The 19,396-nt window shown below is 45.7% G+C and overlaps 1 protein-coding gene across 6 annotated transcripts in view; it reads left to right on the plus strand.

The window, feature by feature from the left end:
* The window catches only part of LOC147635588 (UDP-galactose/UDP-glucose transporter 5B-like), an 89,527-nt gene extending 70,485 nt beyond the window's left edge, over positions 1-19,042 (plus strand). For 5 of the 6 annotated variants that reach the window (XM_086802955.1, XM_086802950.1, XM_086802952.1 and 2 more), the window contains 5 exons: positions 16,496-16,608; positions 16,773-16,861; positions 17,436-17,522; positions 17,614-17,682; positions 18,532-19,042. In XM_086802955.1, coding sequence (XP_086659081.1) covers positions 16,496-16,608; positions 16,773-16,861; positions 17,436-17,522; positions 17,614-17,682; positions 18,532-18,723 — 550 coding nt within the window. In that variant the 3' untranslated portion in view covers positions 18,724-19,042. The remainder of the gene's footprint in view (positions 1-16,495; positions 16,609-16,772; positions 16,862-17,435; positions 17,523-17,613; positions 17,683-18,531) is intronic. The other variant, XM_086802954.1, reaches the window with a different exon arrangement.
* Positions 19,043-19,396: the final 354 nt, after the last annotated feature.

A 19,396-nucleotide genomic window follows, 5' to 3' on the forward strand; every position in this document is an offset into this window, starting at 1 on the left:
ATGCACAGATGCTACAGTGGTTCTCACATCATGGGATAGACATTGAGCGGTTGCCACCTTTTCAGTATGATCAGTCTGCTCCACGGGGTTACCTCTCTCTCAATGAGAGGAACAGAGTGATGAGACAAGACATATGGCAGCACTACATACAGGAGACATGGACAGCACCAGAGAGCCCACTACCACCGAAGATGCTGTACTACAGAGACCACTTTATGAGCATCTCAGGGGATGGGTTTATACATCGACCGCGGTACATGGATGTATACATGCCACACAGCTCTCGCGTTGCTATTGGACAGCTACAAGTCTCATCACATCAGCTAGAGATAGAGGCTGGGAGAGCTGCACGGGTTCCCAGAGTTGAGCGGATATGCAGATTGTGTCGCGAGGAGGTGGAGACTGAGGATCACTTTGTATGTAGATGTAGAGCCCACCAGGGAGTCAGAGATAGATATGCATGATTGTTTGAGCAGCACTCTTCACTACATCAGTTGATGGAGGCCTCGGACCAGCGACAGCTTGGCGGACTACTACTAGAGCTTCATAGTTCTCGAGAGAGACTCCTCCAGACACCCGCTCCCACTAGGGGTGGGAGAGTCCCAGCTCACAGATTTCTTCCAGAGAGCTATGCCAGTGCCAGCTGATGTACCACGTGGGGTGACCGCACAGAGAGCAGAGGAATTGAGAGCGAGGAGGAGACCTAGACAGACTGGACATAGAGCACCCCGACTCCGTCACCGAGAGATAGCAGCTATCCGAATGAGACACCAGATGGAGACATAGGAGAGGCTAGCTCGCTTTCATTCAGACTCAGGGTACATGTTCACGCCATTCACAGCCTCAGCATCGGCGATGTATGATATCTTAAATCCCTCTTATGGCACTGGATGGAGTTAGACATAGATCTGCATAGCATGCTTGTACTACCCCTTCAGCATATAGAGATGCATCTTGCCTTAGCACTCCATCCACATCCCCACCCCCCCTTATATTGTTTGTATATGGGCTCCACCGATCCATGATGATTCACAGTTGTATCCAGACACATGCACACTTTTTCTTTTCTTTCTTTTCTTCCGATGACCGGAAGAACACAGTTGTATTATTTTTTGTCTCATAGGCCGACTTTGGCCTCTCGTAGACGTCAATATATCTTTCTTTCTTCTCTCTCTCTCTCTCTCTCTCTCTCTCTCTCTCTCTCTCTCTCTTCATATATGAGCATCATGTATATGACGGGCTACTCCAGATGGATCCCCTGTCACCTCTAGACACACTCACCACCCAGCTGTCATCTCTACTACATACGGCCGCCACCCGCAGCTTCCCCCATCACACACATTGCACTCACAGATAGATTTGGGAGCATGTCCCAGAATCGGTGGTATCATGATGAGTGCAGAGAGCTATATAGACACCTCCGTGCCCAGAGAGCACTGGGGACCATAACACAGAGATAGGCGAGCCGATAGATGAGGACCCTCACACACCGTAAGAGGTGTGCATATGAGGAGGCACAATATTGGGATATATACCACCTACTCATGAGCAGAGATGCAGCCACTACATGGCGCAGGATGAGAGAGCCTCGCCCTCGTACCCCGATTGAGGATCCACACACATCATAGTCACAAGGAATGGACATTCTTAGACTTGGGAATGTTGGGGATGGCAGCATCTTCCCGTTCTCATTCCTGTCCCATGTCACTCTATAGTCATAGCAGGGAATGGCCATTCTCAATCTTTTCCGTCCCCGTTCCCCGTTCCCATTTGGCGTCCCATGTGACTATGACACACATGGCATACATATGCAAAAAGCCTCTACCATAGCCCTCAGCACCCGCCCATACCACAGCCACAGGAGTCCCGCCCTACCACCTCTACTTTCTTTACCGCCTCGATGGTAGAGAGAGCTATCCGCCGGTTACAGCATGGGAGATCGACTGACCACACAGGTATACAGAGTGAGCATCTTATTTATGCAACTGACACACTGGGACCCTTTGTTGCTCACCTCTTTAATAGGGCACTAGTGGAGGGCCTACCAGTTGAGTGGACTATGCACACCATCGTGCCTCTCCACAAAGCGGGAGACATGCTAGACCCCAGCAACGACAGGACTATCATGATTGGTCATACATTGGCCAAACTTTATGGTGCAGTGCTCGAGGCAGAGTTGAGATCATATGCAGAGAAGGAGGGACTGCGAGCACCAGGGCAGGTTGGATTCCGACAAGCATTCTCCACTATTGACCATATATTCACTCTAAGATGTGTGATTGACCAGGCTAGGACGCGGGAGAAGAGATTATACTACTGCTTTGTGGATTTCCGCAAAGCATTTGATATTATATGCAGATGATATTATTCTGGTCTCTGAGTCGCAGATGGGACTACAGCACCATCTCCGTGCACTTGACGACTTCTGCACACAGAGGGGGCTTACAGTGAACCTTGGGAAAACCAAGGCCATGATTTTCCACACCTCAGGGCCAGTTCGACGACAGGCCATCTTCACACTAGCAGGAGGACATGTAGAGGTGGTTGACTCATATGTGTAACTGGGGATTACATTTACAACTCCGCCAGGAAGATTTACTATGGCACAGGCAGCCAGGGATAGACTCACACGAGGGTATGTAGCTCTAGCCATGCTAGAGAGAGAGTGTCACCAGGCACACTTCCAAGAGCCCCGCACGAAGGGGTGGTTGTTTGACACACTAGTCACCCCTGCTTTGATGTTTGCTGCAGCAGTATGGGCACGTGGGCTCGCCACCTCCACATGGTCTCAGATAGAGAGGCCACAGATTCTCATGCTCTCACGGATGATCCGCAGCAAACCCTCCGTCCCACATGACATTGTCCGGGCGGAGTTTGCTGCACCTCCTATGTTAGTAGAGGCCCTCTTCCAGACGATCTGCTTCGTACAGAGGATCAGAGATATGCCACCAGATCGACTCTCACATAGAGCTTTTGAGGAGTCTAGGCAGCTCGCAGAGACTGGAGATAGGAGATCATGGTATTCACAGATGATACAGTGGCTCACTCAGCATGGTCTTGACATAGATCACGTGCCACCTTTCCAGTATGATATACATGCACCACACATCCAGCTTTCTCACAGTGAGAGGAACAGAGTCCTTCGGCAGGATTTATGGTAGCGATACACTCAAGAGACTTGGATTACACCCAGTCAGCCTCTACCGCCGAAGATGCTATACTACAGAGATCGGTTTATGCGTATCTCAGCGGATGGATTCATACAGAGACCTGGATACATGGATGTGTACATGCCTCACAGTGCCCGAGTGGCAATTGGCCAGCTCAGAGTGTCACACGAGCTTGAGATTGAAGCAGGTAGGGCAGCACGGATCCCCAGAGCAGAGAGGATATGCAGACTATGCCAGGAGGAGGTTGAGAGTGAGGAACATTATGTATGCAGATGCAGAGCATATAGTGTCATTAGAGAGATACACCACCGTCTTCAGTGGACATCCCTCACTCCGCCAGATCTTGGAGTCCGTTTACCAGCGCAAATTTGGCTAGTTCTTGCTAGAGACACAACGCCACAGAGAGACTTGCTACGGACTCATACCACAGGGAGAGGTGGGCGATAGCTCCAGCTCCAGCTCACTGATTTCTTCCAGAGATCTATCCCAGTGCCTAACCTGACACAGGAGGGGGTTACACTTCAGCACGTTGCGGACCTCCGAGGCAGACGGAGACCGAGAGCACTAGGCTACCAGACTCCCAGACTACATCAGAGGGAGATCACAGAGATACGAGCTCGACATCAGCACCATATCCAGGGGTGGCGAGCTCACTTACACTCACACTCGGAGATCATGCTGCGAGGTATTTTTGCCTCGCCATCGCCTATGTATCACATATTACAGCCCCATTATGGTACTGGCTGGAGCTAGACAGATATGCATTGCATTCTTGTATACCCTACGCATATAGGTTGCATACTGAGCCTCTAGCAATAGTGCTGTATCCATCACCCCCCCCCCCCCCACTAGCTCAGTACTTTCATAGTTTATTTCATGTTCATTTTGTCCTTTTTTTTTCTGGACATCCAGAAGACATTGACAGTTGTACATTGATTTGTCTCATAGGTCGAGTTCGGCCTCTAGTAGACGTTAATACAACTTTCTTTCTTTCTTTCTTTCTCTCTTGTGTTTCCTCTTTCCCTTCTTCCGTTGTTCATTCTATCAGGTACTCTACACACAAATGAAGGAAGAAAAATAATAATCTACTGTATCACTTTGTATGCAGCTCTTACCTTGTGGAAAAGAGAGGATGTCATAACCAATAGTTTCCCTCTCCTCTAAGACAACCTTTAGTTCAGTCCGTCGAATGTGAGATAGAGAAAGATTCAAAAGCTTTCACTGCAGTCCACTGTGTGAGAGAGGAGAGAGTCGGGAGCTTTCAATCCACCGGTGATAGGAGGATCAGGGTTTGCTGTAGTCCGCCTTGAAAGAGAGAGTGAGTCGGGTTCGCTTTAGCACGCCGGGTGAAAGAGAGAGAGAGTCCCGTTTTGCTTTAATACGCCAGGAGAGAGAGAAAGCGAGTTGGTGAAGGCTCTTTCCAACTTTCCTCCATGTCTTCCTCTACGTGGCCCTGTCCAGTCTCCTTGCGTGTATTTAATCTTCATGGCAAGTTTTGTTTACACAAGACTTTCTTCAAATGAACTTTAGGCATCCACATTTATTATTGCCCACTACCCATGGTTTTAATGAATGTGAACTCATAACCTTATAAATACAAAGATTAGTATTAGTTATAAATATAACCTTAGAAAATGGGTTACTTACCACTTGTTCACATGCCACACTAACGCGTTAGCAAACAGGCACACCCACGGTACACTGGGGGCATTCCCCTCCAGTGCCCTGGCACGACATAGCAGGCAGGCACATGAAAACAAGTCGCGTGAAAACAAGTCTGGCATACAAAGATGGATGCACGTGCACATGTAATGAACGAAATCTCCCTTTCATGAAACTTGTACAAGACATTCTAGTCGGGCACGAATTTAGCACGACAGAATGTGAAAATCTTGGCCTTCCTATGGAGTGACAATCCCATAGACAAGACACGGTACAAACACGGGACCTTCCATGGAGTGAATTCCATGGACAAAACACTGTCTTGGCCATACATGGGTGGCATGATATGCAGATGATATTATTCTGGTCTCTGAGTCGCAGATGGGACTACAGCACCATCTCCGTGCACTTGACGACTTCTGCACACAGAGGGGGCTTACAGTGAACCTTGGGAAAACCAAGGCCATGATTTTCCACACCTCAGGGCCAGTTCGACGACAGGCCATCTTCACACTAGCAGGAGGATATGTAGAGGTGGTTGACTCATATGTGTAACTGGGGATTACATTTACAACTCCGCCAGGAAGATTTACTATGGCACAGGCAGCCAGGGATAGACTCACACGAGGGTATGTAGCTCTGGCCATGCTAGAGAGAGAGTGTCACCAGGCACACTTCCAGGAGCCCCGCACGAAGGGGTGGTTGTTTGACACACTAGTCACCCCTGCTTTGATGTATGCTGCAGCAGTATGGGCACGTGGGCTCGCCACCTCCACATGGTCTCAGATAGAGAGGCCTCAGATTCTCATGCTCTCACGGATGATCCGCAGCAAACCCTCCGTCCCACATGACATTGTCCGGGCGGAGTTTGCTGCACCTCCTATGTTAGTAGAGGCCCTCTTCCAGACGATCTGCTTCGTACAGAGGATCAGAGATATGCCACCAGATCGACTCTCACATAGAGCTTCTGTGGAGTCTAGGCAGCTCGCAGAGACTGGAGATAAGAGATCATGGTATTCACAGATGATACAGTGGCTCACTCAGCATGGTCTTGACATAGATCACGTGCCACCTTTCCAGTATGATATACATGCACCACACATCCAGCTTTCTCACAGTGAGAGGAACAGAGTCCTTCGGCAGGATTTATGGTAGCGATACACTCAAGAGACTTGGATTACACCCAGTCAGCCTCTACCGCCGAAGATGCTATACTACAGAGATCAGTTTATGCGTATCTCAGCGGATGGATTCATGCAGAGACCTGGATACATGGATGTGTACATGCCTCACAGTGCCCGAGTGGCGATTGGCCAGCTCAGAGTGTCACACGAGCTTGAGATTGAAGCAGGTAGGGCAGCACGGATCCCCAGAGCAGAGAGGATATGCAGACTATGCCAGGAGGAGGTTGAGAGTGAGGAACATTATGTATGCAGATGCAGAGCATATAGTGTCATTAGAGAGATACACCACCGTCTTCAGTGGACATCCCTCACTCCGCCAGATCTTGGAGTCCGTTTACCAGCGCAAATTTGGCTAGTTCTTGCTAGAGACACAACGCCACAGAGAGACTTGCTACGGACTCATACCACAGGGAGAGGTGGGCGATAGCTCCAGCTCCAGCTCACTGATTTCTTCCAGAGATCTATCCCAGTGCCTAACCTGACACAGGAGGGGGTTACACTTCAGCACGTTGCGGACCTCCGAGGCAGACGGAGACCGAGAGCACTAGGCTACCAGACTCCCAGACTACATCAGAGGGAGATCACAGAGATACGGGCTCGACATCAGCACCATATCCAGGGGTGGCGAGCTCACTTACACTCACACTCGGAGATCATGCTGCGAGGTATTTTTGCCTCGCCATCGCCTATGTATCACATATTACAGCCCCATTATGGTACTGGCTGGAGCTAGACAGATATGCATTGCATTCTTGTATACCCTACGCATATAGGTTGCATACTGAGCCTCTAGCAATAGTGCTGTATCCATCACCCCCCCCCCCACTAGCTCAGTACTTTCATAGTTTATTTCATGTTCATTTTGTCCTTTTTTTTTCTGGACATCCAGAAGACATTGACAGTTGTACATTGATTTGTCTCATAGGTCGAGTTCGGCCTCTAGTAGACGTTAATACAACTTTCTTTCTTTCTTTCTTTCTCTCTTGTGTTTCCTCTTTCCCTTCTTCCGTTGTTCATTCTATCAGGTACTCTACACACAAATGAAGGAAGAAAAATAATAATCTACTGTATCACTTTGTATGCAGCTCTTACCTTGTGGAAAAGAGAGGATGTCATAACCAATAGTTTCCCTCTCCTCTAAGACAACCTTTAGTTCAGTCCGTCGAATGTGAGATAGAGAAAGATTCAAAAGCTTTCACTGCAGTCCACTCTGTGAGAGAGGAGAGAGTCGGGATCTTTCAATCCACCGGTGATAGGAGGATCAGGGTTTGCTGTAGTCCGCCTTGAAAGAGAGAGCGAGTCGGGTTCGCTTTAGCACGCTGGGTGAAAGAGAGAGAGAGTCCCGTTTTGCTTTAATACGCCAGGAGAGAGAGAAAGCGAGTTGGTGAAGGCTCTTTCCAACTTTCCTCCACGTCTTCCTCTACGTGGCCCCGTCCAGTCTCCTTGCGTGTATTTAATCTTCATGGCAAGTTTTGTTTACACAAGACTTTCTTCAAATGAACTTTAGGCATCCACATTTATTATTGCCCACTACCCATGGTTTTAATGAATGTGAACTCATAACCTTATAAATACAAAGATTAGTATTAGTTATAAATATAACCTTAGAAAATGGGTTACTTACCACTTGTTCACATGCCACACTAACGCGTTAGCAAACAGGCACACCCACGGTACACTGGGGGCATTCCCCTCCAGTGCCCTGGCACGACATAGCAGGCAGGCACATGAAAACAAGTCGCGTGAAAACAAGTCTGGCATACAAAGATGGATGCACGTGCACATGTAATGAACGAAATCTCCCTTTCATGAAACTTGTACAAGACATTCTAGTCGGGCACGAATTTAGCATGACAGAATGTGAAAATCTTGGCCTTCCTATGGAGTGACAATCCCATAGACAAGACACGGTACAAACACGGGACCTTCCATGGAGTGAATTCCATGGACAAAACACTGTCTTGGCCATACATGGGTGGCATGATACAAGCTCCCATCCATATGACATGATCTTGGTCACATACGAGTGGCACAAAACTGGCTCCTGTCCATGTGACAAAATAATTGGCCCTTTCACATGAGACACCGGCTTGGCCTCATGTGAACATGGCACAAGTCTGGCGGCTCTATGGAGTGACAATCCCATAGAAGTGCTACCAAAAATTGAGATGGATCAAATGGGCAGCTAAATGGTGACATCTGCCCAGGCTTCTAAATAGTTGATCTCAACTGAAAAGCCTCAAGATAGGCTTGCAAAAGTTGTGGGTAATCAACAAAGTAATCCTCAACTACCCACTTTGCATCAATGGGTAAATAATTTTTGAACTTCACAAGGTATCTCCTAGATAGTTTTCCAGCTGGTAGCCTTCTCTCCTTGTGAAACACAATTTGCTCTGGTTGGAGGATCTCCTCAAGCTGGCGGATCTTCTTTGACAGGCTCCTCTGGATCTGGCTACACAAACTTCCACAAAAGACTCACATGAAAGGCATTGTTTATCTTCCAATGACTGGGTGGAGCAAGCCTGTAAGCCACTTCATTGATCTTCTCAATCACCTTGAAGGGTCCATAATACCAAGTACAAAGCTTAGGGTATGATCCCTCTCGTCCTCGCCTCTTCCGAAGCCTAGCTTTCTCAAATTTCAGCAATACCCAATCACCTTCCTTGACTTGCATGTCCCTTCTATGCTTGTTGGCAGCCCTCTAGGCTCTTATGCTTGTCTTGAGACCTTGCAACCGCACTTGAGTAAAGGCTACATCCAAATCACGCACATACTCATCAGCTGTAAAAATTTCATCCGTTGTGCAAAGGATGGGTGGCAAGATCACTCTGCCATAAATAATCTGAGACGGGGCCTTTCCCGTGGAGGCATGCACCGTGTTATTGTAGGCAAACTCTGCAAGTGGAAGATACTTCTCCCATGCACTCTTTTGATCTGCCACATAACACTTTAACAAATCCAACACAGTTGAATTTGCAGCCTCACTTTGACCATCTGTTTGCGGGTGCTAGGCCGATGAGAAGTCAAGCTTAGTGTCCATGTTGTCAAATAGAGAGAGCCCTTCAAAAGAGGCTCGTTGTCATGGGATCTCTATCCCCAACGATGGACTTTGGCATACCACGATGCTTAAATATCCGAGCAAGAAAAAGCTTCACCATATGATCGGCTTTAATGATTTTCTTGACTGGCAAGAAGTGAGCTTGCTTGCTAAACTTGTCCACAATGGTCCAGTTAGCATCATTCCCTTGCGGGGATCTAGGCAAGTCAATAATGAAGTCCATAGTAATACTTTCCCATGGCTGCAAGGGAATAGGCAAAGGCTGAAGCAAACTTGGAGGCTTTTGCCTATCAAAGTTCACTTTTTGGCAAGTAATACATGCGCGTATATAAGCCTCAATGTCTTTACCATGCTTGGCCAAAAGAAATATCTCTCTATCATGCATGTCATAGGTAGAATACCTCTATGACCAGCATAAGGTGGAGCATGACATTTTTCCATAATCTTTGGACACATATCTTTCACCACCATAAACAGTTATCCTTCATGAGATAACCCTCTTTGATCACATAAGAGACGTGTGTGACCAGCCATCAAATTAGTCCAAATATGGCAAAAATCAGCATCCAAATGGTACAAGTCGCCATGTGAGGCCACGGAAATGGCAGCCACATATGGCCTCCTGAACAAGGCATCTGCCACTACATTCTTTTTTCCCAGAGTGTGTACAATCTGAAAATGGAATATAGAAAGGAAATTTGCCATTCTCATTTGCTTCTTCCAAAGCTTTGTTTGAGATAGAAAGTACCTCAAGCTTTGGTGATTGTTTTTGACTATAAATTCAGTCCCAAGAAGATAATGCTTCCATATTTTCAAGGCATGAATTACAGTTAAGAGCTCTTTTTCATAAATGTCCATATGGATCTCTGCAGCATGCAATCTATGGCTCTCATAGGCCACTGCATGACCCTCTTGATTGAGGACAGCCCCTATGCAATTCCCACAAGCATCACATTCCACCGTGAATGGCTTTGGCAAGTATGGAATGATCAATACAAGCCCACATGGCACATATGATAGCGTTCTTGAGATGGTAGAAGACATCCTGCTCATCCTGGGTCCATTTAAAAGTGGCTTTCTTCTTTGTAAGCCGACTAGGCAGTTTAGCCCGCCGTGAGAATATTCAGCAGCCGATTGGGGATCCGACTGGGGATTTAGGCCAGCTGACTGGCATTTGTTAGTCGTTTGAGTCTTTTATGCAGGCAGACAGAGGCTAGAAGCAACCGACTTGCAGCCTGAAGACATGTAAAAGCAAACGCTTCAGTCCAAAACAATTCATTCAGGTATTCAGCAAAGTACACACAGTTTGCAGCATCTAGTCGACTCCAGATTAAGTAAGGAAGCTCCTCTTCACATTCAGCCAGCATATGTGTAGTCCTACAGCTATCTGGACTTGCATCAGTGGCCAAGGAGAGTCTTAAGCAGAGCCTGAGACTAGGTGGATACTCAGCCGACGTACGGTCTTCCTCATCCTTACATTGGGCATTCATATCACTTGTACTCAGCATTGTACAGCATTTCTCCAAAGAATAATTAAGCAAATACTCATGCTTGCAGAGGGGGGGGGGGGGGGGGGGGGCTTCAGTGGGTATTGGGACCCAATACTGTGTCGTCTTCTACATTCTTATTCTCTTCTCTCTACTCTCTAAAGTTGATGCTAGAGATTCTCACCACATAAAGGTATAAAGAAGGCCCTGTTGTGCATTATCATGATCAAGCTCAGTGCATGTAACACCCTCCTTGGCCTTCCCCTTAGGTGTCTTCTTAGGCTTTGCCTCTGCGTTTTTCTTGTCACTTGAGTTGCTCGGAGACTCCTTCGTACTATCCTTATTGTCTTTGTTGTTCTGTGCTCCCTTACGCAGATGGGATGATGTTGCCACCAAGTAACAACTTCCTGAGTGAGATGTGGAGGCGCTCAATAAGGCAACATTGAAGAATAGATTTCCCATGCCCAAAATAGAGTACATCCTCAAACGACTCAATGGTGCAATGATTTTCTCTAAGATTGATCTTAAGAGTGGTTACCATCAGGTTCGGATCTTAGAGGCCGACACTCCAAAAACAGCCGTTAGGACCGAGCGTGGCCACTACGAATTTGTGGTGATGCTTTTTGGTGTCACCAATGCACCAGCGATGTTCAATAAAATGATGTCTTGGGTTTTTCGGATCTCATTGGCAAATGCGTCTTCATCTTCTTAGATGACATTCTTATCTTCTCAGGTATTGCAGAGCAGCATGAGCCCGATGCGCACAGGTTTTGCAACTCTTGCAAGAGAATGAGTTGTTTATCAATGCCAAGAAGAGTGAGTTTGGAGTACGGGAAATCCGTTACCTGGGATACATCATCAGTTCTTCAGGTATTAGCCTCGACCCTGAAAAGGTATAGGCCATTCTCAGCTGGGATGTTCCCACTATAGCCCAAGAAATCTGCTCATTTGTGGGTCTTTGTTAGGCCTACAACACCGACATGAATAAGTTTTTTGACCTTGCAGCACCTCTTATTGACTTGCTCAAGGGCGTGAAGACTCGTCGCTAGAAAGTGTCTGTCACGAGCAAGGCTCTAGAGGCATTCCAGGCAATGAAGAAAGTTGCCTCTGAGTCTCTAGTTCTAAAGTTGGCGTCATGGGATGATCCTTTTGAGGTGATTACCGATGCCAGTAACCTTGCCATTAGAGCTGTTTTGCAGCAAGATGGAAGGCCAGTGGCTTAATATAGCGGCAAATTCAATAATGCCGAGAAGAATTATTCGGTGTATGACAAAGAGCTCTTGGGGGTGATGACTACTCTTAAGCATTGGAAGCACTTCCTTTACGGGAAGGACTTTACAGTTAAGACAGATCACCAGGTACTTAAATGGTTGCAAACCATGTCTAGTGCCAAATGGAGTGACAGGTAGTCTAGGTGGAGTCAATTGTTCCAACAATTTGGGGGAATGATTGAATACGTCCTGGGCAAAAATAACCTTGTTGTCGATGCTCTTAGTCGAAAGGGCACTATTTAGACATTGCAGGAGTCCACCGTGCTAGAAATTCAAGGTAAAGACTTAGACAATATGAAGGCACAATATCCGGATTCGGAAGAGTTCGGGACTCAATATTAGTTGGCCCTCAGTTCAGAACCAAGCCACTACAGTATACGGGATGGTTGGTTGTTTTTTAAGAACCGTCTTTGTGTACTCAAAGAAAAGCGTCAAGTCCTTCTCCACAATGTCCATGATTCTCTTGTTGGGAGTCGTAGGAGTATCAACAATACCTTGGAGAGGTTAGAGAGGTCATTCTATTGGTCTAAGATGCGATAGGATGTCTACCAACATGTCCAATCATGCCAGATATGTTAAAAAGTGAAAGTTCCTCGTACCAAACATGCAGGGTTGCTTCAGCCTTTGCCTATTCCTGAGGGACCCTTCAGGACATCGGTATGGACTTTGTAGGCCCTCTTCTCGCCTCAGCTGGATCTAGAAACACAATGTATGTGTTGACAGATTCAGTAAGTTTTGCATGCTCATTCCATGCAAGTAGACAGCCACAACCAAGGACATAGCTCGCTTGTTCATTCGGTTTGGGTACCCCATTGGTGGTTTGCCACGGACTATCACATCAAATAGAGATCCAAATTTACGTCCCATTTTTGGAGAGCATTGTTTGACAATTTGCAGTTTGGCTAGATGAAGAGTTCTTTCAAAGGAGTACCCCTAGTTTTTTGGCGGACTACTTGGAAGCCTTGAACTTGCCGTCAAGTTAAGTAGGAGGGAATGTCACGTGCACCCTGCACTGGGGTACACAGTGACACACTGGCATGATCATCCGTGCAGCATTTGTACAGAAGTAGAACCTTTTTAGGGATATTTGTCGTACGCCGTGACCCCATTGTGAGCCCTCAGTCCAGTGACAGTAAGGCACGAGCTACGTAGGTTAGTCTCTGAGCTTTAGAGGTCAGTCAGATGTCAATGCCCTTAACCCACTTGGAGAAAACATCATTCAGAAGCATTTAGGTGTCTGCCATAGCCTAAGTTGCTTGTTAAGCATTTGTAGGACATTATCACATAGAAGGGGCTAGCCCTAAGGCCAGCCCCAAGGCAGACCAGCATGGGCTAGCCTTGCAAAGGGCAACCATGCCCTTGTCAAGCATGTCGGCCAAGCCCCTTGGTGGCTTATGTGGCCAGTCAGCCAGCAGCCAATCAAGCCTACAGCCCGACCAGCATAAGGTGGGCAGCGGACTGGGCAGTTTAGCCCGTCGTGAGAATATTCAGCAGCCGACTGGGGATTTAGACCAGCCGACTGTCATTTGTTAGTCGTTCGAATCTTTTATGCAGGCCGACAGAGGCTAGAAGCAGCCGACTTGCAGCCTGAAGACATAAAAGCAAACGCTTCAGTCCCAAACAATTCATTCAGGTATTCAGCAAAGTACACACAGTTTGCAGCATCTAGTCGACTCCAGATTAAGGAAGGAAGCTCCTCTTCACATTCAGCCAGCATATGTGCAGTCCTACAGCTATCTGGACTTGCATCAGTGGCCAAGGAGAGTCTTCAACAAAGCCTCAGACTAGGTGGATACTCAGCCGACGTACGGTCTTCCTTGTCCTTGCATTGGGCATTCATATCACTTGTACTCAGCATTGTACAACATTTCTCCAAAGAATAATATAAGCAAATACTCCTGCTTGCAGGGGGGGCCCTTTAGTGGGTATTGGGACCCAATATTGTGTCGTCTTCTACATTCTTATTCTCTTCTCTCTCTCTCTCTCTCTCTCTACTCTCTAAAGTTGATGCTAGAGATTCTCACCACATAAAGGTATCAAGAAGGATGTGTTGTGCGTTATCACAATCAAGCTCAGTGCATGTAACACCCTCCTTGGCCTTCCCCTTAGGCGTCTTCTTAGGCTTTGCCTCTGTGTTTTTCTTCTCGCTTGAGTTGCTACTCCTTCTTACTATCCTTATTGTCTTTGCTGTTATGTGCTCCCTTAACCCGGATGGGATGATGTTGCCACCAAGTAACAACTTCCTGAGTGATATGTGGAGCCGCTAGATGGACTTTGTCTTGAGAATCTGCAATCTTAGGCAACAAATTGATGGATAAGTTGAGTGATTGCAGAATGATCACACTTACCATCATACTTACTAAAATTTGGTCGAGCATGGACGACGGTGGTGGAGGAATTGGGATTAGGTGCTAGTTTGGGAAGTGCTGCTATCAAACTGGCCTGTAAGGTTGCCGATGTTGGAGTTGCATAACTTCCCAATCGAGCTTGTGTTGATGCTCCAAGGCTGCAAGTTCGGCCTGGTACGGGTCTCCTTTTGTATAGCTTCCTTGGTCTTTCGTTCCTTAGCAAGTTCCCGGCGTCTCTACTGCTCCATTAGAAGAAGCATGTGTTCAAATTCTGTGGGACCTTGCTCTTTTCTTTTGCATGTTGTTGAAGTTGGAACTTTAGTAGCCTATTTTTCTCCATCAGCTCTTGAAGGAAATCTTTAGTGCTTTGCGGAAAGTTTCTTCTTTTGTGGTGTCTTCTTGGATACTTTCTTCTACAGTAGTGTGCTCGTGGACACTTTCTTTTGTGGTGGTGGTGTCTTCTTTGAAGCCTCTTTCTTCTTCTCTTGACATGATGGACGGCTGGGTGGGTTTTCCGGACCTTTGTTTTACCATCCGTGGAATGCTCTCACGGTAGGTAGCCAAGTTGGGTCACAACCAGAAGCTCTTATACCAAACCGGTACGATCATGTAACGCACAGCAAGGCCTTCTTTATAGCTTTATGTTAGTGTGCATGAAGCAATCCACTTTAATCTTTATTACAGGAGAGAGAGCTGTAGCGAGAGAATATGTAGAGTCGACACAAGATTGGGTCCCAGTCTACCCACTCAAGGGTCCCCTCCCGTAAGCATGAGTATTGCTTTGGAGAACTTTACAAGGAAGAAAACTTACTGATGACGGTTGACTGAGGATTGTCATCAAGTGGACTGATGATAACTTTGAAGCCACTATGCACACCCAGATCTGCTGAGGGAGATGCAAGATTGAAGGCTGCATGTTGAAGAAGACTTCGGGATGACTTGGACTGAAGCACAATGAAGTGCTTGGCTGTAGATATCTATGCACAAGTCAAAGACTCAAGCACACGTGTCTCTGCTTTGTTTACTGCTGAAGATATGAGCTAATGAGATGATTTTAGGCAAGGGATGATGCTGTCGGCCTGTTTTAATATGCTCACGACATATTAAATGCTGCGCTTTTTCATGTGTGTGGCTGGGCTGCAATTACTGCTGGCTGACTGAGTCTATGCCCTCTTAGAGCTGGCAGACTGGGGTCTAAGGCCATGGTTGGCCCCTTTGGTGGTCCACAGGCTGCCCGTGTGCAAGGCTTGCCATGGCTGGCCTAAAGCCCTTGAATGCCCATGTTATCTAATGCTTCTACATGATTGTCATTGACTCCTATGCTAGGATGACCTACATGCTTTGTTTTCCAAGTGGGTTAAATGACAGACGTTGACACCTAAGGCTTGGAAAGACTTACATAGCTCGTGCCTGACTTGTCCCTGGACTAGGGCTCACAATGGGGTCACAATGTACGACAATAGTTCTAAAAAGGTTCTAATTCTGTACTAGTATAACACTGATGATGAGCTAGTGTGTCACACAACACCTCCAACGAGAATTTAAGCAACCCATGTTCTTATGATATATGGCATACTACCTAGAAGTTTTTCAATAAGATGTTTATAATAGAGGAATGGAGGAGCAATGGCAACGTGGGCATTTTTGATGGATTAAAGAATAGCTAGGATTTTTCTTTGTCCTTTGTAGGTCAGGCTACCAGCCTCGCCTCCTTGAATATCTGCCTCTTTGGTCACCCCCTGCAAGTGTAAATTTGCCCATGTTGCCCATTGTGCCTACCTGGGCAACTGGGCTGCACCGACCAGTGTGGTCAGGTGTCGCTTTGGTAGTCTATACCCACCTGCACACTATAGATCTGCCCATGCTGCACATTATTTCTGAATCAAATGCATTATTTGCCACCTTCAAGCTTATCATCCACCTGTTTCCTAGTAACCCTTCCCAGCTCAATTGTATATAACTGCTATTTCCCACGCGTTGCACAAATGTGCATAACAAAAAAAAGTTTCTACTGCCCTGGCTATTGATGTACACTTATGCCACATGAATTGATGGATTTGAGAATGCAATCAGAAGGTAATTTTGTAATGAAGACGAAAGGGATTGCAAGCTACTTTTTTTTTTCCGAGAAAAGATCCTTTCATTAGTTATATAAAAACGCCCGTAGGGCTACAAAAGATCCTCTCCTGCTCACAAGAAAAACAGAGCAGTGAACAAAGCAAGGCAGCCCGGGAGACTCTCCCTAGGTGCTGAAAAGTGCAAGCATCAGTACAAAGAAATTGCAAGCTACTTATATTTAACATTCTGTTTTCCAGGTTTGATGGTTTTACAAGCACGTTCCAGGACAAGCTTTTCAAGGGCTATAGGATGGATATTTACAATCAAGTGTTTTATGTAACTTTGTGCTCCTCCTTCCTCAGCTTAAGTGGTGATATTCCCAACCTTCCTAGACTAAGGGAAGCAGACATGTATCGCATGGGTGGGGGCTTGGACGGGCAAGATAGCACCCCCCCCCCCCCCCCCCCCCCCCCCCTCCTCTTACATGGCAGTTAATATTATGAATTTTCTGAGATATTTTTGTGGATTCTGTAGGACTGTTGGTTCAGGGACACTGGTTTCTTGCTATAGACTTCATCCACCGACATCCTGACTGTCTTATTGATATCCTGCTTTTGTCTATGGTATGTAGCTGTTTGGATTCTAATTTTGCCCTGTAAAACTATTCAGTATTCGGAAAACACTCATGCTTTTTATGTAACATACACATGTGCATGTGATGCTCATGCATGCATTTATGCACACTTGCACATGGGCATGTGTTATGTAATGCATGCACACATTATGTAGTGCCCATGCATTATGTTACATGTAATGTGCAAACGCATGCAACTGTATGATGTGCACTCTGATTTTTTTGTAATGACATACAACTGTGCTCTTGCTGTCCCCACAATGTGCACACATGCTCAAGCATGCACATATAGTTACAGTATGATTGTTTTTCTCTGAAAATGAGTTCAATGCACTGTGCTCTATATTATATAGAGTGCATGTAGGCCTTCATAGTGATGTTCATGTAGATGATGATTTCTGTTCAAACAAGTTAAAGTTGTGTGTGTGTGTGTGTGCATGTGTATTAGGGCCGTTTTTTTTTTTTTTTTTGGGGGGGGGGGGGGTGGGGGTGGTGCACGTATGTGTTGTGCATGTCAGGAATTACTGGGTGGTTTCTTACATCCTAAGATTTGGATATTGCAGGTTGCCACTACCAGCCAATTTTTTATTTCCTACACAATACGTACCTTTGGTGCCTTAATATTCTCTACAATTATGACCACGAGGCAGGTAAAGTAAACAAACAGTGGTATAGAATCCAATTTGCATCAAAGCTTAAACAATAGATTCCTTTTGCTTGACTGCTAGTTTTTAAATGCAGCTTGCAAGTATCCTGCTGTCATGTCTATGGTTTGCTCATCCTTTGAGTTGGCAACAAATGCTTGGAGGGGTAAGATCATTTCTTTTCTGTGGTGTCCAGTCAAGTGGCCTTCCTTGTTAGAAGGGTTCTCTGTCTCAATGGTGTGAATCATGATGAAGAGGACTGTAATTCTGATCCTCAAGTCCAATACTTGCATGCTTGAGTCTCTCTCTTTCTCATTCACACACACACACACACACGTGTGTATACACGTACGTACCTACCTACATATTTGTGTGCGTGTGCGTGTGCATGCATATGAGAGAGAGAGAGAGAGAGAGAGAGAGATTAATGTCTGCAAAAGGCCAAAATGACCTGTTAGACCAAATACATAACATAATGACCATGTTGGTCTTGAGCTAAATCTGTGGTCTAGCAAAAGAAAGCATGCTAGTAGATCTGCAATGCCAAGCATCAAGTTAAATCACTTCCGGATTTGGTTTTTGTTTTGGTTTTGGTTTGGATTATGTAAGTACTCAATGAGAGCTCTACTCTCATAATAGACTGGAGAGAGAAAGAGAGATATATTGAAAGTCTTCGAAAGACCCAAATGGTCTATGATATATTTTAAGTCCCTGAAAGACCGTAAGGGTCTATGAAACCAAACAAAATGTCAAAATTGTACCATGAGGTAACATGGTCATGCAAAGGGGAAAAAAACAACCATCCACATGCACAATGATGATGATAGCAGTATCTCTAGATACATGGGAAAAAATACATTGCCATGTCACTACAATACATAGAAGAGAGAGGGAGGTATGCATTCTTTTCATGTGCTTCAAGTGAATAAAAAGGCTTCTCAGCTGGTTGGTTGTCTTGAAATTGCAGCTTTGTAATTTGTATTATAAAGTTTGGCATTTTGTCCTTCACATGCAGTTGGTGGTATTCTGCTCACTTTACTTCAAATCTTTCTTCAACTCAAAGTCCAAAAGGTCCATCAATGCACGGAATATAAAGCTGGCAGTAGATGCTGAAAAGATGGAAGAAGATGCAGCCATCAACAATGGGCTGAACCCCCAAAAAGACATGGTTGGCTCAAACGGCATACCGACAACAAGCTTGAGTTGAATGTGTGATTTGTGACGACATAATCACGTTGCCATCTTTGCAAGGTTTGAGTCTGCAAAAGACTGGTGCTGGGTAAGCACAAACGTACATCCTTGCCCAATGCAACCCTCAAAGCCAATATTGGTATAGTGATGGATTGATAGAGATGGGCAGTTTAGCATACATTTTTTCATTGGTTCCTTGCTTTGAGAGGCTGAAGCAGCACAAAAAAAAATGTGAGCATTGCCCTTCAAGATTGAATGAATGTTCTAAAGGTGATTTTGTATGATCCATTACCCGAATCCCATATATCTTGATTCAATCAATAGAGTTCATGTACAAGTGAGTCTAGACAATCTTGTATCCTCTGTAAACTATATCGCTTACTTGCGACGTTGCATTTAATTGCTTAAAAAAAATTCAATGTGTATTTTTTTTTCAAAATATAGATGTATACTGAAGGTCAATTCAAAGCTACAGAACAAAAAACAGAGTATGATTTTTGTGGGCGACAAAAAGGATCTGAAACTAAACATCACCTTGAGCTAGCTACTAGCATTAGTTCCAAACCACAGAAGACAGCTGGCCAAGCTGTTGAAACATGAAAAAGTAGGACAAGACAGTGTCGTTCATATTATGCAGTCAGTGGAATGTCAGAGAATATGATAGTGGCCAGAGGTGGACAATGTAGTTC

Source organism: Cibotium barometz, chromosome 9 (genome assembly GCF_041138505.1).
Source record: "Cibotium barometz isolate CiBa-2024 chromosome 9, ASM4113850v1, whole genome shotgun sequence".
NCBI lineage: Eukaryota > Viridiplantae > Streptophyta > Polypodiopsida > Cyatheales > Cibotiaceae > Cibotium > Cibotium barometz.